General features: G+C 37.1%; 1 protein-coding gene across 1 annotated transcript in view; it reads right to left on the minus strand.

The window, feature by feature from the left end:
* Positions 1-23526, minus strand: part of TM4SF19 (transmembrane 4 L six family member 19) — a 44454-nt gene that overhangs the window by 18772 nt on the left and 2156 nt on the right. The window contains exons 3-4 of the mRNA XM_053708969.1: positions 12268-12452; positions 6231-6420 (exon numbers count right to left, since the gene is read on the minus strand). Coding sequence (XP_053564944.1) covers positions 6231-6420; positions 12268-12452 — 375 coding nt within the window. The remainder of the gene's footprint in view (positions 1-6230; positions 6421-12267; positions 12453-23526) is intronic.

The raw sequence follows: 23526 nt of genomic DNA on the forward strand, positions 1-23526 counted from the left end.
TGATCTTGAAGAAACAACACAAGTCGATTCGTATGAGACTCTGCTAAATGTAAAGACTGAGCAAGTACCAAGATATCGTCCAAATAAGGAAATACCACAATACCCTGTTCTCTGATTACAGACAGAAGGGCACCGAGAATCTTTGTGAAAATTCTTGGAGCTGTAGCAAGGCCAAACGGTAGAGCCACAAATTGGTAATGCTTGTCTAGAAAAGAGAATCTCAGGAACTGAAAATGATCTGGATGAATCGGAATATGCAGATATGCATCCTGTAAATCTATTGTGGACATATAATTCCCTTGCTGAACAAAAGGCAATATAGTCCTTACAGTTACCATCTTGAACGTTGGTATCCTTACATAACGATTCAATAATTTTAGATCCAGAACTGGTCTGAAGGAATTCTCCTTCTTTGGTACAATGAAGAGATTTGAATAAAACCCCATCCCCTGTTCCGGAACTGGAACTGGCATAATTACTCCAGCCAACTCTAGATCTGAAACACAATTCAGAAATGCTTGAGCTTTCACTGGATTTACTGGGACACGGGAAAGAAAAAATCTCTTTGCAGGAGGTCTCATCTTGAAACCAATTCTGTACCCTTCTGAAACAATGTTCTGAATCCAAAGATTGTGAACAGAATTGATCCAAATTTCTTTGAAAAAAACGTAACCTGCCCCCTACCAGCTGAACTGGAATGAGGGCCGTACCTTCATGTGAACTTAGAAGCAGGCTTTGCCTTTCTAGCAGGCTTGGATTTATTCCAGACTGGAGATGGTTTCCAAACTGAAACTGCTCCTGAGGACGAAGGATCAGGCTTTTGTTCTTTGTTGAAACGAAAGGAACGAAAACGATTGTTAGCCCTGTTTTTACCTTTAGATTTTTTATCCTGTGGTAAAAAAGTTCCTTTCCCACCAGTAACAGTTGAAATAATAGAATCCAACTGAGAACCAAATAATTTGTTTCCCTGGAAAGAAATGGAAAGTAGAGTTGATTTAGAAGCCATATCAGCATTCCAAGTCTTAAGCCATAAAGCTCTTCTGGCTAAGATAGCCAGAGACATAAACCTAACATCAACTCTAATAATATCAAAAATGGCATCACAGATAAAATTATTAGCATGCTGGAGAAGAATAATAATATCATGAGAATCACGATCTGCTACTTGTTGCGCTAGGGTTTCCAACCAAAAAGTTGAAGCTGCAGCAACATCAGCCAATGATATAGCAGGTCTAAGAAGATTACCTGAACACAGATAAGCTTTTCTTAGAAAAGATTCAATTTTTCTATCTAAAGGATCCTTAAACGAGGTACCATCTGACGTAGGAATGGTAGTACTTTTAGCAAGGGTAGAAATAGCCCCATCAACTTTAGGGATTTTGTCCCAAAATTCTAACCTGTCAGGCGGAACAGGATATAATTGCTTAAAACGTTTAGAAGGAGTAAATGAATTACCCAATTTATCCCATTCTTTGGAAATCACTGCAGAAATAGCATTAGGAACAGGAAAAACTTCTGGAATAACCGCAGGAGCTTTAAAAACCTTATCCAAACGTATAGAATTAGTATCAAGAGGACTAGAATCCTCTATTTCTAAAGCAATTAGTACTTCTTTAAGTAAAGAGCGAATAAATTCCATCTTAAATAAATATGAAGATTTATCAGCATCAATCTCTGAGATAGAATCCTCTGAACCAGAAGAGTCCAAAGAATCAGAATGATGGTGTTCATTTAAAAATTCATCTGTAGAGAGAGAAGATTTAAAAGACTTTTTACGTTTACTAGAAGGAGAAATAACAGACAAAGCCTTCTTTATGGATTCAGAAACAAAATCTCTTATGTTATCAGGAACATTCTGCACCTTAGATGTTGAGGGAACTGCAACAGGCAATGGTACATTACTAAAGGAAATATTATCTGCTTTAACAAGTTTGTCATGACAATTATTACAAACAACAGCTGGAGGAATAGCTACCAAAAATTTACAGCAGATACACTTAGCTTTGGTAGATCCAGCAGGCAGTGATTTTCCTGTAGTATCTTCTGGCTCAGATGCAACGTGAGACATCTTGCAATATGTAAGAGAAAAAACAACATATAAAGCAAAATAGATCAAATTCCTTATAAGACAGTTTCAGGAATGGGAAAGAATGCCAAATATCAAGCTTCTAGCAACCAGAAGCAAATGAAAAATGAGACTGAAATAATGTGGAGACAAAAGCGACGCCCATATTTTTTAGCGCCAAATAAGACGCCCACATTATTTGGCGCCTAAATGCTTTTGGCGCCAAAAATGACGCCACATCCGGAACGCCGACATTTTTGGCGCAAAATAACGTCAAAAAAATGACGTAACTTCCGGCGACACGTATGACGCCGGAAACGGAAAAGAATTTTTGCGCCAAAAAAGTCCGCGCCAAGAATGACGCAATAAAATGAAGCATTTTCAGCCCCCGCGAGCCTAACAGCCCACAGGGAAAAAAGTCAAATTTTTGAGGTAAGAAAAATATGATAAATCAATGCATAATCCCAAATATGAAACTGACTGTCTGAAAATAAGGAAAGTTGAACATTCTGAGTCAAGGCAAATAAATGTTTGAATACATATATTTAGAACTTTATAAATAAAGTGCCCAACCATAGCTTAGAGTGTCACAGAAAATAAGACTTACTTACCCCAGGACACTCATCTACATGTTTGTAGAAAGCCAAACCAGTACTGAAACGAGAATCAGTAGAGGTAATGGTAAATATAAGAGTATATCGTCGATCTGAAAAGGGAGGTAAGAGATGAATCTCTACGACCGATAACAGAGAACCTTATGAAATAGACCCCGTAGAAGGAGATCACTGCATTCAATAGGCAATACTCTCTTCACATCCCTCTGACATTCACTGCACGCTGAGAGGAAAACCGGGCTCCAACTTGCTGCGGAGCGCATATCAACGTAGAATCTAGCACAAACTTACTTCACCACCTCCCTTGGAGGCAAAGTTTGTAAAACTGATTTGTGGGTGTGGTGAGGGGTGTATTTATAGGCATTTTAAGGTTTGGGAAACTTTGCCCCTCCTGGTAGGAATGTATATCCCATACGTCACTAGCTCATGGACTCTTGTTAATTACATGAAAGAAAAGGGCATTTGTATAGGCATTGCCCTTAAAAGGGCATTCAGCTCTTTTTCAGCCCAAAGCCCTAATCTAAAAAAAAAATGACCCCAAAATTGGTACTCACAGTTTAAGTCCGGCGAAAGATCTTCATCCCAGCAGCGAAGCATCTTCATCCAGGCGGCTCTATCTTCATCCATTGCGGGACCGGCATCTTCTTAATCCCTGCGGAGGCAGAGCAGTCGATGTGCGGAGGACCAGGCGGAGGTCCATCGGTCCTCTTCATGCGATCGTCCGCAGCACACTGAGGATTCAATGCAAGGTACCCCGTTTATATTGGGGTACCGTTGCATTCCTATTTGCTGAAAATTTCAAATCAGCCAATAGGAATTAGAGCTGCTTTAATCCTATTGGCTGATTTGAACAGCCAATAGAATTTAAGCAGCTCTCATTCCTATTGGCTGATTCAAATTAGTTATTTTAAATTATCATATGCATTATTCTATTCTAAACTTCAGAATAGAATAATGCATATTAATAAAGAATGGATCCGAAAAACAAACGGATCCGAAAAAACGATTAACTTAACTAAACTAATTTGCCGAAACTAAATGATTTATTTAACTAATGAAAACGAAACTAAACAAATTTTTTAGCGATGCACATGTCTACAGTTAATATTAGATTCTTTTAAAATCAGTTGTACCGTGCATAAATATCTTTATAGAGCTTAAAAAGACATCAAATTAAGTGGTGATATCTTTATATATTTATATATTGCACCTAATTAACCCTGTTAGGAATGTAGTGGAAACATATATATTTGAGAAGGAGACATTAATTTTAACAACTACAGAATGAAACAAAAATCAGTACTAAACATGTTGCCTTTTTTCTTTTTAATTAAAAATTCTTTTGTCAGAACTGATAAAGTTGTCGATCGTAATGCAGCCCTAGATCATGCAAAAACATAAAGTTCAATAAACTAAAAATGGACTATATATAAGATTCTAGGTTTTTTATCGATATTATTTAATGGGCTGCATAGAACAGCAAATATTGGGCTAGATTACAAGTGACAAGCTATTAATCTCTCCTGATCGAACATTAACACTGCTAGAAGTAACCTTTTTGCGCGCACGAAACCCAACAATCATTAATTTCAGGACTTCAGATATCGCAACCGCATTAACTTTTTCTCCCCATAGACTTTAATAGAGAGTGCAGAAGAAAATAACCTAACATAAGAATGTAAAATATGCGTAATGCGCTTCAGGTTTCACGCTTTAGGCCTAACTCATGTCAGGTTAGTGCACATGAAGAATTAGTTGTCTTACGGCGCATTATTGAAATATTAAATCTAAAATATTAAAAAATATTTATAATAATTATTAAATATTATTATAGATGTACTATAAATTCAAAATAATCTGTAGAATATATATATATATTAAAGTATCTATAATAATTGTTGAACAATATTGTGCTATTGGCATAAATGCGATCACAAGATTGCAGTGTTCATTATGCTGAAATCCATATTACAAGTGGCGCACTGTTAAAATTACTTCAAATTAGTTTGAGTGAACTGGCAGTAATTTACGCACCCTTTATTTTCTATGGGTAGCGTTGAATGTTAATGTGCACTCATATTACAAGTTGAAAGCAAATGCGATCGCTCAAACGCAATCACATTTATCACTTCTGTAAAGAGTTTGTCCGGAGGAAACAGTTGCACTCAACTATACTCTTAACCCCTAAACAGCCAGAAACCTAACCGTAAAGTAAACTACTACACTATTAACCCCAAAACCGCCACACACCCCACCGCAAAGTAAACCACTACACAACCCCTAAACCGCCACACCCCCACTGCAAAGTAAACCATCAACATCTAAACCCCCTAACCTAACACCCCCTAAGTTACCCCACAACAGACTAACCCTACCTTTACAAAAAAAACTAACGTTACACTACTTAAAATAAAACAAACCAACTATTACTTAAAAAAAAAACAACCTAACAGTACTACCATTACAAAAAATAACAAACAAATTTTTGTCTATTCTAAAACCCCACTTTAAAAAAAAACACCCCAAAATAAAAATACTTTTTCTAACACTAAACTACAAATATAGCTCTTAAAATTGCCTTTTGTAGGCCATTGCCCTAAAGTGTGTAAGCTTGTTTAATGAAAAAAAAACATACTACAGCCTTCTAAAATTAACCCTCCCCAAAAAAATCTATCTAAAAAAGTGTACTCTAAAAAGTGCTCTGAAAGGGGCATTTGGCTGGGCATCCTGGCAGCAATCTTCTTATCTTCATTGCGGCAGCAAAGGTCTTCATCAATTTTCTTATCTTCAGCAACGATCTGCTTCATGCGGTCACCAGCTGCACACAATTTTGAATGTGAGGTACCCCTTTGATATTAAGGGTACCCTTGCATTCCTATTGGCTGATTTTCAAATTCAAATCAGCCAATAGAATGAAAGCTTTTTCTATTGGCTGATTTGAATTTGAAAATGATAATGAGCCAATAGGAATGCAAGGGTATCCCTATATAAAAGGAATACAGTGCATTCAAAATTCAGTGTGAAGAGGATCATTGTTAAAGATCAGAAGATGGATGAAGACCGCCACAATAAAGATAAGAAGATGGAGCGCTGCTGCTGTTGTTTGCCGTCAAATCCATGGCCTTTGATCCCTTAAAACAAGCATTAACATTTCTATGAATAATTTTTATCAGATAGTGTATATATGAGTGTAACAGTATATTTTAATGTATTTATGTTGTGCTTAGTGAAACTTTTATTTTATCCCTAAATCCTTAGTCTTGCTAATCCGACACACGTTAAATTTGGTGTGCTCGAGCAAAAGCTTTTACTTTCAACTTGTAATATGCACCCAAATGCGCTTGCAATATTCTTATTTTGTGTGCGCTAACACTTATAATACAGCCCATTATGTTTCATAAGTGGATAAAGCAAAGAACAGTCTAGAACAAGTGTACTTATCATTATTTTCTGTTCTTCTTTAAAAGCATTGTGTAACTAGCAAGGTAGAATAACAAATTAAAACATATATCCATGTGATTTTAAAAAAGCAACAAACTTCAGCAACCAACCTTTTTGGGGTCGCAATGTCCTCCAATTACTCCAAAAAAGGCATTTATCAACTGACTGATGGATAGCAATATCTGTAGGAGGTTAATGAGACACAGAGAAAGGCCAAGAGAGGAGTTCCATGTCACAATATGTGGTGGTTCAATGCAGACGGTGCTCCAGAGGACAATGTCAAATAACTGGATGTGCGCACTGTGTAGAAAATATAAATAATAAAAGCGTGACCTTCTCAGTTTAGTGAATCTAAAATGTGCATGAGAAGTAAGCTTGTTTTTTTTAAATGTTTAATAGAAGCTTATTTGTGGAAAAATGAAAATGTGGAATGCGACCATGACATTAATAAATATAGTTATAGCTCTTCATAAATATTTAACCAGGACCTATTTAATGGGCACACCACCCAACTGATTTTACTGATCACCTGCCTGAAATTTAAGCCAATATTAAGCTAAAATTAGCTATTATTTTTTCAATGTCTGTTGGTCAAATTTATGTTAAATTATGCAATTAATCTGTGCTTTGGATGGCTAAAGTAACATTTATGAATAACAGGATTTCACTGCCTCTTCCCAGCTGGCAAAATTTTCTGTGGAGGTTACTGCTTGTGGCTGCTACGAAATTATTGATCTATTACTTGATATCATTTTTACCATTTCTCACAGATGAATGAAACTAATTTCTAAAACCTATAAAAAATTTACCTAATGTTAAAACCACTGGGTCTAAATATGTTATAGTTTGCTATGTGAAACTCAATCCATTTCAATTCATCAGAACTATATATTTTCACAATAGCTGGTTTTGCTCACTGAATACACCATACATTTTAAAACTATAGTACCTAAGTAGTGGCCTTTGTATATGGAGAGACTGAGAGATAAGATAAGCAGGTCTGCTCTTCTGGCAGGCTCAGCCCATTTTGAATGGACATTTTCTTGTGAAGAATTCATGGTTTCAATTTACAAATCCTGCTATTTCAAATTCAAAATCTAAAGGAATTGTTTCCTATACATATATATGCTGCAGCTGGTATAATAAGTAAATTTGGAACACATTAAGTGGGAAAAACATTACAGTAAAGCGTTCCTTTAAATCACCCAGATTATTTATGTGATTAATCTGGAATATAAACCTATGATTAAAGGTTTACATGGAAGTAAAATATAAACTGACAATGTAAAAAGAAAGTGTGGCCACAAATCAATGCAGTGTTGAAGTGTTCAAATTTGAATTGAGCATCACCTGATTAATATGGTAAAAGAAAAAGCCAAGGTATGTTGAACAAAAACAGGCTAAAATTATGTCTTAGATTGTTGAAATGGATATTTAAAAAAAAAAAAAATGTAAACACCGGTAGCAACATTTTCATTTGTAAGGGAAATCAATGCAAAGCATATGTTGAGTTAACACAGTGCAAAAGAATCAGAAACTATTCCAAAACCATTAGATAATTGTGTGATCTGTATGACTTAGGATGTACTTCTTGAATTCAAAAATTCCTGTAAAAATGTATTTGAATAACTAATGTAACAGATTGGATTGGACGAGAGCTGTTTACTACATAAGCATGAACATGTTTTCGTTACCATTGTAATGTCTTTAGAAACACCTATCTGCCAAGGATCTTAACAAAGTATTTGATAAGAAAACTTAACTGTATATTATGAGAATAAGAACATTTCTATATTCTAGTAAAACAGTTAATATATTTTAAGCATTATATTATTCTCCCAAGGAAAAAAAGATTCTCCTGCTTGGAAAGAAATTGTAGTGCAGACTTTACAGGGGCTGAACTCACTGAATGCTAAAAGAAAAAGGGTGTAACCCTCCAGCACTGCAAGATTTCTTACAAGATTCTAGACAGGCAAATGTTACTATACTTGTCTAAGGGGTAATCTCTGCCTTTCTGTATGTGACAGAGAGACAAGCCCAGTGAAATATAGCACTGCATGATATGAGAGTTTTGTTACACTCACTCTTAATTTACTTTATAAATACATTTAGATTCAGCTGTGATTTTACAAATTCTGATTATGTTTTGAATCTCTAATATCTGATATCTAAATAGGCTCAGACGCTGCTGATTGGTGGATACACAGAGGCCTCATTTTATTAAAGAATTAAGCAAATTAGATAATAGAAGTAAGTTGTTTAAATTGTATTCTCTATCTGAATCATGAAAGAAAAAAAATTGTGTTTCATGTTCCTTTAACTGACAGAAAAGCAATATATACTAAATTAGTGACAAAAACAAGTTAAACTGTAGTAAAAACATTTCAGTTTAATTTGTATTCACTGCAAACTGAGACTTTACAGGGAGTGCAGAATTATTAGGCAAATGAGTATTTTGACCACATCATCCTCTTTATGCATGTTGTCTTACTCCAAGCTGTATAGGCTCGAAAGCCTACTACCAATTAAGCATATTAGGTGATGTGCATCTCTGTAATGAGAAGGGGTGTGGTCTAATGACATCAACACCCTATATCAGGTGTGCATAATTATTAGGCAACTTCCTTTCCTTTGGCAAAATGGGTCAAAAGAAGGACTTGACAGGCTCAGAAAAGTCAAAAATAGTGAGATATCTTGCAGAGGGATGCAGCACTCTTAAAATTGCAAAGCTTCTGAAGCGTGATCATTGAACAATCAAGTGTTTCATTCAAAATAGTCAACAGGGTCACAAGAAGCGTGTGGAAAAACCAAGGCGCAAAATAACTGCCCATGAACTGAGAAAAGTCAAGCGTGCAGCTGCCAAGATGCCACTTGCCACCAGTTTGGCCATATTTCAGAGCTGCAACATCACTGGAGTGCCCAAAAGCACAAGGTGTGCAATACTCAGAGACATGGCCAAGGTAAGAAAGGCTGAAAGACGACTACCACTGAACAAGACACACAAGCTGAAACGTCAAGACTGGGCCAAGAAATATCTCAAGACTGATTTTTCTAAGGTTTTATGGACTGATGAAATGAGAGTGAGTCTTGATGGGCCAGATGGATGGGCCCGTGGCTGGATTGGTAAAGGGCAGAGAGCTCCAGTCCGACTCAGACGCCAGCAAGGTGGAGGTGGAGTACTGGTTTGGGCTGGTATCATCAAAGATGAGCTTGTGGGGCCTTTTCGGGTTGAGGATGGAGTCAAGCTCAACTCCCAGTCCTACTGCCAGTTTCTGGAAGACACCTTCTTCAAGCAGTGGTACAGGAAGAAGTCTGCATCCTTCAAGAAAAACATGATTTTCATGCAGGACAATGCTCCATCACACGCGTCCAAGTACTCCACAGCGTGCTGGCAAGAAAGGGTATAAAAGAAGAAAATCTAATGACATGGCCTCCTTGTTCACCTGATCTGAACCCCATTGAGAACCTGTGGTCCATCATCAAATGTGAGATTTACAAGGAGGGAAAACAGTACAACTCTCTGAACAGTGTCTGGGATGCTGTGGTTGCTGCTGCACGCAATGTTGATGGTGAACAGATCAAAACACTGACAGAATCCATGGATGGCAGGCTTTTGAGTGTCCTTGCAAAGAAAGGTGGCTATATTGGTCACTGATTTGTTTTTGTTTTGTTTTTGAATGTCAGAAATGTATATTTGTGAATGTTGAGATGTTATATTGGTTTCACTGGTAAAAATAAATAATTGAAATGGGTATATATTTGTTTTTTGTTAAGTTGCCTAATAATTATGCACAGTAATAGTCACCTGCACACACAGATATCCCCCTAAAATAGCTATAACTAAAAACAAGCTAAAAACTACTTCCAAAACTATTCAGCTTTGATATTAATGAGTTTTTTGGGTTCATAGAGAACATGGTTGTTGTTCAATAATAAAATTAATCCTCAAAAATACAACTTGCCTAATAATTCTGCACTCCCTGTATATTATCCCTTGGTGTTCTCCAGTTAACTTCTTTCTCCCCTGTGAAATTCTGTATTCCAGACAGTCTAATTACTATTTATGGAAAGCATCTTTCATCTCTCTGGGACTTCCAAATTCCACCTTTATATTATAGAATTTTTTGAGTTCAGCCCCTGTGAAATCTGCACTACAATTTCTCTCCAAACTGGAGAATCTTTGCTTATTGGGCCTATAAAAAGTAATGAAGCTCTCTGGGAAAATGAAACTGTCAGTTTTCAGTTTTAATTTTTAATAGAAGAAATACGAAGTTCAATGTTATTTGTAAAAGATACACAGAAGTATACAAAGTATGATCCTAATTTGTTTAAGTTACACAGAAACTGTCAAAGCATAATCAGAATTTGTAAAATCACAATCCTAAATACAATGCTGTATACAAATTAAAATACAAAAAAGAAAGTGTGAAGTTTAAATGTAATGAAAAAAAATCTGAATTCTAAAGTAATATTAAATACAAAGTGTATATGTAGCAGCACTCCCATGCCATACAGTGTTATATTGCACTGGGCTTGTCTCGTCTTCACATTAAAAAATGCAGGGAACAACCAGGACCGGTGCTAAGATTTTGGCTACACAGACAAAGCCACATGTTGTCGCCCCTCCCCCCCAAAATAAATTAAATACCCTGCTATTAACGCTTCTTAACAAGATTTTGAATTGTGTGTCAAGCAGCTATTGATAAAATAGATTTCCATTATCACATTAAATTCTTGACGGTTAATCGAATTTATTATAACTATAATAGCTATAATGATTAATTTCTGCATGACATAGTGTACTAAAGCGGTGTCATAAAACACACAAACCTGGAGGCACAATGACCTATTTTCTTATATCTAGGCTGATACTAGCATGTCTATAAGGAACATTTATGAAGCTGCAGAGAACCTGTCCATCTGCAACTGCCACTTGGTAAAATTAAGACTGCAGAAGAGCTCTGGTGTTCAGTCCTGCCCCCTGCTCTTGGGCAAACAATTGTGTGAGAGCAGGGCCTGTCAATTACCCCAATCAAGCGAGATTAAAGTGATTTATCTTTGCCATCAAGGATAATAAACAGATACTGCTTCTTAAATTAGTGGTTGCAAACTCACTCTTGGGGGCCCATTTATCAATTTCCGGATGGAGCTTGAGGGCCCGTGTTTCTGGCTAGCCTGCAGGCTCGCCAGAAACGCCAGTTATGAAGCAGTGGTCTAAAGACTGCTGCTCCATAACCTATCCACCTGCTCTGAGCAGGCGACAGACATCCTCGCAATTCAACCCGATCAAATACGATCGGGTTGATTGACACCCCCCTGCTGGCGGCTGGCCGCGAATCTGCAGAGGGCGGCATTGCACCAGCAGCTCACAATGCTTCAATGCTGAATACGGAAAGCGTATTGCTCTCCGCATTCAGCGAGATCTGTCGGACCTGATCTGCACTGTCGGATCAGGTCCGACAGACCTTTGTTAAATAGGCCCCTTGAAGTTCAGCTTCAAGTTCTCAGAAGCTGCTAATGCATCTTGATACATTTTACCACAAGTATACATTTTTGAAGCACTACAATAGAACACATTACCTTGCAATCAAGTAGTGACAGATGTTGGCTAGAGGACCAGTACAACTCACACTTATTGTGGACAAGTGTCACTGATGATAATGACATTTATACACAAATAAAAACAATACTCTGCACTATATGATAATGCATGGCATCTATACACTAATAAACATGCTGCAGCTGTATAATTAATGTACAATGACAACATATATGCTGTACTGTATAAGGATGTTGAGAGTTCATACACTAAAAAAACAAAACAGGCTGCCCTGTATAATAATGATGGGCTCCTAAACATCTTGCAGGATATGACAAATTGGAGGATTGTCAGGACTCTTATAAGCACCTATCATTAGTGGCAAACATAATATACAAACTCACCCTCTAATGCACAAAGAGAACATTAGTCAACACTACAGTTTAATTAAAAGCAACAAAAAATAAACACATTCTCTTACAGATTAGCAATCATCATAGTGGTAGCTATAATAAAATATTGACTATAACAAAACACATCTATAGCCACCAACCAGGGAAATTTATAAAAAAATAAAATAAAAGATATATACTTTGTGTAAAATGTACCTATTGTTGAATATTTGTGGGTCAGCAGTCATAAAAGGATAATCCCATTTTTCCTTCATAGCTCCCTCTATCATATTCACTTCATACAAACAGAAGGGTCCTTTGGCCAGTCCAGCTGTGATGACTATAAGGCAAACTGAAGCTCCCATAAGGGCCAACGAAGATAAGACAATAGAAACCAGCATCTGGAGTAACAGATATTTTTGAGTTAAATGAATATATATTTTTTTAAGTAACTTTTCCCTGTGAAATGAGCATGGTATACATTGCACAACAATATAGTATACTCTTCTTGTAGCCATATGTCTATTTTTAACTTCTAATATTTCCATTATTGCATGCATATACCAAAGTATTTAACTTCCACAAAGGGGTTAAATATATTGTTAAAGTCAGAAATGCAATACTTAGAGTTTAACAGATCTGGTGAGCCAATTACATATGTTTGTAGCTATTACTCACCAGCTAGCTTCCAGTAGTGCATTGATGTTTCTGAGCCTACCTAGCTATGCTTTTAAACAAAGGATTTTAAAAGAACAAAACAAACTGAAAACATTTATTTATGTTGTATGCTCTTTCTGAATCATAATTTTTTTTTTTACTTCCATGTCTGTGAAAAAAACACACAAAAAAAACCTGCCAAACACCCATCATATTCTGCATCTGACTCCAGAATATAGCATTATATGTACAACATTGCCATTAACATTGTTACACACACTTCTGCAAGATAGCTAAAGACATGTGCACCCCCCTGAGCTCACCTATGATTACTATTTAACAAAGGATACCAAGAGAACTAAAAACAATCGGTAATAGAACTGAAAATGTGCTTTTACCCGCATTCTGTCCGAGAACCTGCAAAAGCACTGTAGTGGGGGATGGGACCCATGGTTAGGTTCCCTAAGGTGGTTGCGGCACCCGAGGCTCTGATTAGAACTGAGCGCTCTGGAGCGTATCTGCCCTCGGCCATTATTGCATTATCTGATTGGTCCGTGTGTCCGGGAGGGACAGAAAGCAGAACCAATCAAATAATGTTGCAATTGTGTCGCTAGCGCCTTGTCTCAGAGATGTTTCATCAGGCAGTTTTACTGCAGGGGAACAAACAAAAAGAGACATGGTCCAGACAAGCTGCCAGATGCTTAAATGAGCTAAGCTACAGTAAGAGCCCAGCCTGCCTCTATCAGCAAAAAAGGGTACTGCACCTTTTGTGAGTTGGCATTTTCCTTTTTGGACACTGTTTATGGTTTATACCACAATACTCTGCACAATGTGGCACCTTCTGTCTTCTGCTATTTTTTAGAAACATTTGGATTTTGTTGTTTGGAAGAAGTGCTGATTAAATATAATACCAATAAGGTTTTTATTGTCTTTAGGTATCCTCTAGTGCCCCCTTTCTCTTTTTTTTGTTTTGTTTGAGAGATTTTTTTATCTATTGTTGCACATGTATAACTACAATGACTTTTTTGATTTTGTAGGGTTTTTTAAGTGTTCCTTTCAAGGGACCTAAATCCTTTTATAATATAAGCATTTAAACAGTGCACTGCAAATGATCTGCAATAAAATAAATGTTTAAGAATGTGATATTGTACGAATAATGTTCAGAGAAGTTTATTGAGATAAGCAATACTCAAAAATACGTTTCATGGCTTATCTCATCTCTTTTGCTGTAGTAAACTAGGGCCATAAAAAATGTGAATTACAGAATACTTTCCATATCTTGGCTCAAAGTATATGTTCCAGGGGCCAAACAGAAAACCTAAAGCCTGAGTTTGTCCTCTTTCTGCTGCCATATTTTGTGCTTAAAGGAACGTGCCACTGTAAAAGTTTCAGGCTTGGAGAAAACAGATCAATGAAGCTTTGGGATTGGACAACTTCCGGTGGGCGGAGCGCTGGGGGTAGGAGAGTGCGCTCGTAAGGGCTCCTGAGACACGGAGCTAAAGGAAAAGCAGACGCCCAAATAAGTTACCTCTTTGGCGGGAGACCACAAGATCCCGCTCTGGGAGGACAAGTGAGAAGCCGGAAGCTGACTGACAGCCACAGCCTAGGTCGGATGGCGCTGGCCCAGACACACACGGCTCTACCCGGCAACTGTTTATGCCGCAGCACAGTGGGGATCCCCCGCTGGGAATGACCGCATGGTGGCAAGTGGCAGAAATCGTTGGCCTTAAAGGAAAATAGAGGCGCAGTGAAGACCGGCAGCATTCTACAATCCCGCAATCACTGGATATCCAAACAGAGCCCCACGACAGTTGTGAGGTATCACGCCTGGAAGGGAGCACTGGGACCAGATGGGGAAGGAGACCGGTAACACACTGAGTGCCGCAGCAGTCACTTCACATGCTCAAAGCCGCAAGTATAAACTTTAATGTTATAACTGTCTGATTTTTGCCATGTGTGTCTGTGGCGAAGAAACTCTCTTTCTCTCTTTCTCTCCAGAGGCCGGTTCAGTTTTAAAGCAGAGCGGAATTTTTCTATTTTTTTTTTGCGGGGCCGCCGTGCCTAAAAATTGTTTTTCACATTTCTCTTCGCAGTTTGAATGGGCATTGGATAGGCCCCCTGAGGAAGGCTGGCTTATTTGCAATAGGTTCCTATCGATGGGACACTATAACTATGTAAAGAGCAAATAAGGTGCTGAAAATTTAAAAAAGGTATAAGTAAGAAAAGAGAGCAAAAGAGGTCCTAAAAGGGAATTTGGGTCAGAATCACTACACGGTGTTTGTGAAATTAGATAAAGGAAAAGGTGAAGGCAAAAAGGGAAAATATAAAGGAAGGAAAAAAAAAAAAAAGAAAAAATCATTTCAGACTGGTCCTTAACATCAATATCTGTTTTATATAGACTGGGCACTGGTGACTGTATTCTTGAATGGTGTACTTGATATCCATCCGCAAGTTGGCCCTGGAAAGCGCTCTTGTTAATTTTCAGAAGCAAGCTTTTTTAAGTTTTTCAACGGGCATTATGGTATAAAATCCCAAAATACAGCGTTGATTCTCTTGCTCAGTATCCGGCAAGTGGTAAACAAAGAGGACTGTTTGAATGCTTACTTGGACTGTAGTGCACTGCATAAAATTTACGCAGCTATAGTTTGTAGAAGTTATAAATACTATGTTTGTGTTTGATAAACGTCCCTATGCTAAAGTGTTGCAAATTCACTGTTTATCAGATAGTATCGATTTGACTACAAAAAAAGGTGTCATAGATTGTATAGTAGTGTGAAGACACATTGTGAAATTCTGAGAAAGCTTAAATATGAACATGTGATAAACCGCATAAAACTTTGTTGGTAGAGTCTGTAGAGCTCATTAGGCATCTGTGTGCCAAACGTTCTAGGAGACAACTCATCGTCAAATAGATAGTATAGATTTGACGACAACATAAATGGTCTAAGATTGTATTGAAGGGTGATGATTTACTGTGAAATTCTGAGAATCCTTTAATAGGGTCATGTGTCAGACCCTTTAAAAGAGCATCCAAGCTTGTCTCGTCAGCTGAGGCTTGCTGAGTTAAAGAAAGTATATTTCTGTTTACCGTGTATGTTGGCTTCTAAGAAGCTATCTTAAAATTTATTGTAGCTTAATTACATAGGAAGTGCTGCTAGGTACATATAAAGCCTGTTAAGCACATTGTTTTTAAGATCAAAGCACTTTCTGTATATAAAGCTGTAATGAGTTTGTTGAGTTGGATTCAAATAGGGTTTACCTGAGGGCAGACTTCAGTATATCTATATAGGTCTACTGTGTGAGCGATCTAAATTGTACTAAAACCCGTAAAAGGCTGACTTTTAATATCTGGTGGTAGTAAGGTGGGGGGTGTCCTACATGAACAGATCAGTAACTAAAGTGTCTTTAAAAGTATAAACACACGAGAGGCTTATACCAACTCTTTAAGTATAGAACAGATAGTGTGTCTTGCTATACATCATAAGGAGATTTATTTAGAACTAGACACTGTGCATACACTCCAGAACTTATGGAGAAATATATTACAAATGTTAAAAATAAATCCCCAGCCATGCCTTTAAAAAGGGATAAAAGACAAAAAACTCCACAAGAGAACACACAAGAGGCCAATCCTAGAAGCCCAGATAGTAATGTAGAAAAACAGCTTACAACAAACCAATTGGCAGAGTTGATCTTGCCACAATTCGAAGTAATAAAACACGAGATCTTTGAGCTGTCAAATCAAATAAGACAATTTTCAATTAGAATCACTGAGGTAGAGTCAAGAATATCTAATATTGAGGACAGAAATTCTAAGCAGGAAGTAACCTTAGAGAGTCACACAGACGAAATCAAGATACTAAAAGCAAAAATAGAAGATCTGGAAGACAGATCCAGACGCAGTAATGTGCGGGTAATTGGATTACCAGAATCTAAAGATTATGAGGACCTTATTACATTTAGTTCATATACATTACCAAAGATATTGGGCATTCAAATAGAGAATGGCAGCATGCAGGTAGAACGTGCACACAGGGTTGGCACCGTTAGACAGCAAAAGGATGGTAGTGTGCTGCCTAGAATGGTCCTCATAAAATACCTAAATTTTCAGGACAAAGTGAAAGTCATGCAGCACTATAGAAAAGCCCAGACTATTATGATAAATACAAAACAGATTCTCCTTTTTCAAGATTTCTCAATGGAGACATCTGCAAAGAGAAGGGCAATGTCGCCATTCTGCACGGGACTGATTAGGGCCGGGTTAAAGGCAACTATGAGGTACCCTGCCAAAATAACGGTCTTGGGCATGAATGGCGCCATTGCACTAAACTCAGTTGAGGAAGCCAAAGAGTTTTGTCTCAAGAATAATATCGAAGTTTGAGTTAATGTGGTTAAGATGGGTTAAAGTACGTAAAGGGCATGATGGCAGTAACTGTCTTAGTTCTGGGGGGACGGGGGGGAGGACGGGTGGAGAGAGATATATTTTTTTATCTTATATATTTTTTTTTTTCTCTCTCCTTTTGTTGTTGTGTATATAGAGATAATGAGTCAATTGTTTAAATGATTAGTTCATTAAAATTAATTTCATGGAATGTGGGTGGAATAACCTCCCCTATTAAACGAAAAAATATTCTTAAAGCGGCAAAAAAACACAAGCCTGATATTATTTTCTTTCAAGAACTACATTTAAAAAAGGGAGAAATTGAGAAATTAAAAGTTAATTGGATTTCTAAAATAATCGCAACCCCCTGCGAAAAACGTAAACAAGGTGTAGCGATCTTGTTGGGTAGAGAGTTCACATATACTATAGTTAAACAAGAATTAGATGCTGAAGGAAGATATATCTTGCTTCAAATAAAAATAGAGGATACTATATGGACTCTTTGTAACATATATGCGCCAAATAAGCTGGAAGTTAAATTCTGGGAGAAACTGAGTAAGATATTACTACCATATCTAGGCCAGAATCTTATATTGGCTGATGATATGAATAACACACTGTGCCCTGACATAGATCGATTTAAACTCCGCAGGAAGGCGGCAAATTATAGAGAGGCAAAAAATTTTCGTAATTTCACCAGCACCATAAAGGTGCGGGATGTTTGGCGGATACAACACCCGGATACACGCACATACACCTGCGAGTCTATAACCCACAAAAACTTTTCTCGCATAGATATGTTTTTGCTGGAAGAACAAATCATGAAACATAAAATAGAAACGCAGATTGCAGACATAATCACATCGAATCATGCGATTGTTAGCATAAACATAATTTTGAGCAGCCCCCCTAAAAAATCAGTCAATAGTTTTCGGTTCCCAGGGTATATGTCTAACAATGTACATTTTTGTAATTGGTTGAAGCAAAGATGGAAAGAGTATTTAATCCAAAATGCGGAATATGTAGATAAATCGGAGATACTTTGGGAGGCGGGAAAAGCGGTAATCCGTGGCGAGATTAAAGCTTATATGGTCAAGAGGGACAGGAAGATTAGGGCTAGGGAGACTCAACTGTCGAACCAAGTAAGAAATAAGTATACAAATTATCTAAGGGAACCTAGTAATGAAACTTGGGTTAAATATACAGAAGCACGTGCAGAAAGGGAACATTATCTTAAAAAAAACTGGGCACATGATGAGTTAAAAATAAGGGCATTATTTCAGGGATATCAGGGTGTTTCTGCCAAGCATCTTGCTAAGCTGGTGAAGTTCAGGAAAAAATCAAATCAAATTTTGGCCATTAAAAGAGGAGAGAAAGTCCATACCGATGCAGCGGAAATCAGGGCGACATTTTATGATTATTATCGCAAATTATATGCCAGGGAGGAAGTGAATGCTAGACTTAAAGAACAATTTTGGCTGGGGTTGAATACTCCAAAAATTCCACAGGAAGCTCTGCAGACGATTAATGCTCCTATTACTGAAACTGAGGTATTAAATATAATAAAAAGGTCCAAATCTGGAAAGGCCCCTGGGCCGGATGGCTTATCAGCAGAATTCTACAAAATCGCAGCTGAGGAGATTATTGCCACACTAACAAAATTATATAATCACTATTTTCTAAAGAATGGCAGGATTTCAACTTATTTCGACGATTCGGTTGTCACACTAATACATAAAAAAGGGAAAGACCCGGAAAATGTATCTTCATATCGCCCTATCTCTCTCTTAAATCAAGACTACAAAATCTTAATGTCATTGATTGCAGAAAGGTTAAAAAAATCAATCACTGAAATTATACATCCGGATCAGGCCGGATTTATCCCGGGCAGAAATTCTGTTCGCAATATGCGTAGAGTACTTACCACAGTGGATTATCTATATCAGGTTGCTCAGGACGTCGAGAGCTATCGGGGGTCGCATAAGGGAACTGATGTTGCAGTAGTCACTGTAGATGCTGAAAAAGCATTTGATTCAATAATCTGGGACCATTTATTTACTTCTCTGGAAAGATTTGGTTTCTCCGGTGCCCTGACTGACCTGATTAGATCGATTTATAATAAGCCAAGATCCCAATTACTCATAAATGGGGAACTATCCCAAAGCATTATTTTAGAAAGAGGCACTCGCCAGGGTTGTCCTTTATCGCCTTTACTTTTTGACATTGCACTAGAACCATTAGCTATCTATATCAGGAACACACTTCCTCTGGTTAGGCTCGGCAAGCAAAAAGTCTCAATTTCTCTGTACGCTGATGATCTTTTAATTTTTCTAGGTCATACAAAAAGTAGTATTCCCCGCTTTATGGAGATTATAAATTTATTTAGTTCATTTTCAGGTTACAAAATTAATCCCAGCAAATCTGAAATACTCTGGCTTATTAAAGATAGGACTAGCTATTCAGAGGTTTTTAAGGAGGTACAGAGTATCAGCTATTTTGGGATCAAAATCAGTAGAAATCCTAAGGATTGGTATCAGCTTAACTATAAAGATCTATTTGAGAACATACAACATGACATAGGAAAATGGAACATTTATTATTTATCTTTATCAGCCAGAATAATGGTGATTAAAACTATTATATTTCCAAAGCTTCTCTTTTTATTACAGAATCTGCCTCTTTTTATTCAGAATAAAGATATACTTAGGTATAATAGAGCATGCTCTACCTTTATATGGGGGAAAAAAAGACCACAAATATCTCTCAGAAAGTTGACCCAAGAAAAACAATTTGGGGGGCTTTCGTTCCCCAATATAAGGTATTACAATCTTGCTTCTCTTGTCAAATTTGGTATTGACTGGCTGAGTAAGGTGGACTATGTCACCTATTACGAGCAGGAAGCGGAGCTAGTTAAACCATTTGATCTTCAAGCTATTCTTCATCTTCCTTATAGGCAATTACCTAGTAATGTAAGTAGAATGGTTACAATGGCAAATATTGTTCTAGGTTGGCAAAAATATTGTAAGTTGTTGGGGCAGGAGTTTCAGATTTCCAATTTCCTCCCGATTATGGGCAACCCAGGTTTTTCACCAGGTTATAATAACAAAGTGTTCCATGAATGGAAAGCACAGGGACTGTCATATCTATCACAATTGAGAGAACCACAATCGGGCATAATAAAATCTTATGGAAACCTGACCAGGGAATATAAACTGTCTCCCAAACATTTTTATGCCTTCTTGCAAGTTCGCCATCTAATAGATGACTACATAAAACGGTTTGGCCAGGATTGGTCTCATCCAATCACCGACCCTGGATTAGTATTATATAAGCCGGAATTAGATCCATAACAATCTGGTATCGATATATCATGAAATGCGAGGGAGCTGAGCATTTAAATCAGATTAAAAGGAAATATACATTATATTTTCCGGACATACAAAATAAAGATATATCAGATAGTCTTGTAAGGACTATGGAAGCATCAGACAGAGTTAATTTACGAGAGACACAATATAAGCTCTTAAACAATTTTTATTTAACCCCAGCCAGAATTGCTAGGTGGTCTACACAACAGAGTATATGTCCAAAATGCCATAATCCAAATGCAGATTTGATACATTGTTTTTGGAACTGTCCGAAAATTGCACAATATTGGAGGAAAATACAGCATTGGACAAATAGAAATGTGTCGACCAAGATTGAATTAAATGCTACACATATTTTTTTTTTACACCCTGCCCAGACTCCGAGTGATAGACAGTTTATTAACTTAACGATTTTGCTAGCTAGGAATTTAATATGTAAAGGCTGGAAACAGAAAAATTCCCCTTCTATAAAAGAATTTCAGAATCAAATGAGATCGCAGATTATTTTAGAGCAAATAGGACTGAAAAAAGAGGCAGAGAAACAGATAGGGTTATTCTTTAAGAAATGGAAAAAATACATATGCAGGTTACCGCTACCATTACAACAGCAGATTATAGCCCCATTCCAAGACATTCTCCCCTTTTTGAATATGATAGTATCGGGGGCTCTCCCTTTGAACTGGGCGAGTTCCAGATAAAAACTCAAAGTTAGTGAGAAGGGGGAGGGGAATAGTAGGTAGAAGAATTTAATTTCTCTGGTTTTTTTTTTTTTTTTTTCTCCCGCTCTCTCTCCCTTCCCTCCTGGGTTGGATGGGCTGTGTTCATGATTAGGAGTTAGGAATTAAACTTTGCCGGAATATAATCTCCAGTATATAATTCTTTTTTTTTTCTCCTTTTAGTAGGATAAGCAATGTAGGATATGGAGTTTTCATTGTTTGTATATTTTGTAACATTTCTTCGATGAAAGATGTACTGGGTAGGATATTTCAATGTAGATGATTCTGTATATATTGTTTCAAGAAAATGTCTAGACTGTATGGATTTCCTTATTTTTTTGAAATGTATATTATGTTTGAAATTATTATGTGTATGACTCTGTTCCATATTCTCTTAAAAAAATAATAAAATAAACAGATATTTAAAAAAAAAAAAAAAGTTTCAGGCTTGCCTCCTGTCTGCTTCGTGATATACAGCTGCTATTGAAGAAGCAGTAATGCACTATTGAGAGCAAACTGAACACATCAGGTGAGCCAATAACATAAGGCATATACTGTATGTGCATCCACCAATCCACAGATCCTGAGCCTAGCTAGATATTCTTTCAAGAAAGGATACCAACTGAACAAAACAAATTAAATAAAAGAAGTAAATTGGAAAGTTGTTTAACCCTTAGAGTGTTAAGTCATTTCCCACCTTTGTGCTAAGCTGAATTTGAGCTTTTTTTTTTTTTTTAAATATATATATTTTTTTACTTTTTAAAAAAAAATCCAGATCCCCAAGACTTATACCGTTGGAAAGTTTAGGTAATTACCTTTCCAACGGTGGGTCTTGGGGGTCTGTAGCTGCTTAGATGCCTGAGATACAGTCTTCTAAGCAGCATGCCCCCATTTCCTTATATTGTACATTGTAAATTTTAAATAAAGTTGCACAGTGACGTCATCACGTCATTGCACGTGACGTCACTGCATGAAACATGAAGCCCCAGTGATGATCGCCAGGGTGGGACTCAGTGGAAGCCCCCAGATTGCCCTCAAGGTGGGTGAGTGCTAGCGATGGCTCTGAGCCATCGTCAGCACCTGACTGTGACAATTTGCAACGGTGTTAAAATTGTATTCTCTTTTTGAATCATGAAAGAAAAAAAATGGGGTTTATGTCCCGTTAATCAAATGGTGGGAGAATTAATACTAATAAATAAAACACAACAGGATTTTGATTACAACAAATAGTTTGGCTAACTACTCATAAAAACTTTAACATAAAAAAAATCCAGTTACACCATGTGGAAAAGGACAAAATGTGGTCATGGTTTATTTTATTATTTTTTTTAACTTTTGTATTTTTTTTTTTAGGTGATTACCTTTCCAACGGTGGGTCTTGGGGGTCTGTAGCTGCTTTGATGCCTGAGATACAGTCTTCTAAGCAGCATGCCCCCTTTCCCACTTGTAAATTTTTAATAAAGTTGAGCGCTGATGTCATCACGCAAAACGTGAAGCCCCGGTGATGCCTGTTACTATGCAGGCCCGATCGCCGGGGTAGGAGCGGGTGGGAGCCCCCAGATCTGCCTCAAGGTGAGAGAGTGCTAGCGACGGCTCTGAGCCGTCGTTAGCACCAGAGTGGGAAACTCTGCGATGGCTCAGAGCCGTCATTAGCACTCAAGGGGTTAAAGTGACTATTTTCTGCATTTTAGGGTTTGTGTGTATTTGTTTAAAATTATAACATTTACAAAATCTCTAACAATTCCCAGCGCCAACCAAAATATGAACAAACACGTTATATCAAAAAAGTATAAATTTAAAGTGCAAATTAAATCTAAAACATATATCAACTCCCCAAACCCTCACATAGCCTGTTAGCAAAAATCACTCCATTCAACACATTAAAAAAAACAGGGGGTGGGGACTACCCCTTAAAAAAAAAAAAATAGTAACAAAAAAAGGACAAAGGAAAAGAATAAAAACTTTTTTTTTAGAAAACAAACCCCAGAGGTTCCTAAAATAACTCAACAACATTATTCAAAGAACTATAGGGGGAAACTAAAATAACAATAAAATAACTTGCACACTCTCAGATAATCTTTTCCAGGTTGTCCGAATTAAGCACAGTTTTTTGCCAGTAGTAATAATTTACAGTAAAAATTGACTGGTTCTGAGAATTGTTATAGATTTGTGTGACAGCATCAGATCCCAGCACTGGAAATATATTCCTTGATTGTTTTTTTTCCTCGATTTGTATTTAATTATGTGTCGTCACAGTACTGCTGTTTAGATATATAGCTTTTTAGTTTAGATTTACAAAATGTTCTTGCTGCTGAATTTATTGATGTCCAAATTTCATAGATGCGTAATAAAA

This window comes from Bombina bombina, chromosome 4 (genome assembly GCF_027579735.1).
Source record: "Bombina bombina isolate aBomBom1 chromosome 4, aBomBom1.pri, whole genome shotgun sequence".
In the NCBI taxonomy this organism is placed as follows: domain Eukaryota; kingdom Metazoa; phylum Chordata; class Amphibia; order Anura; family Bombinatoridae; genus Bombina; species Bombina bombina.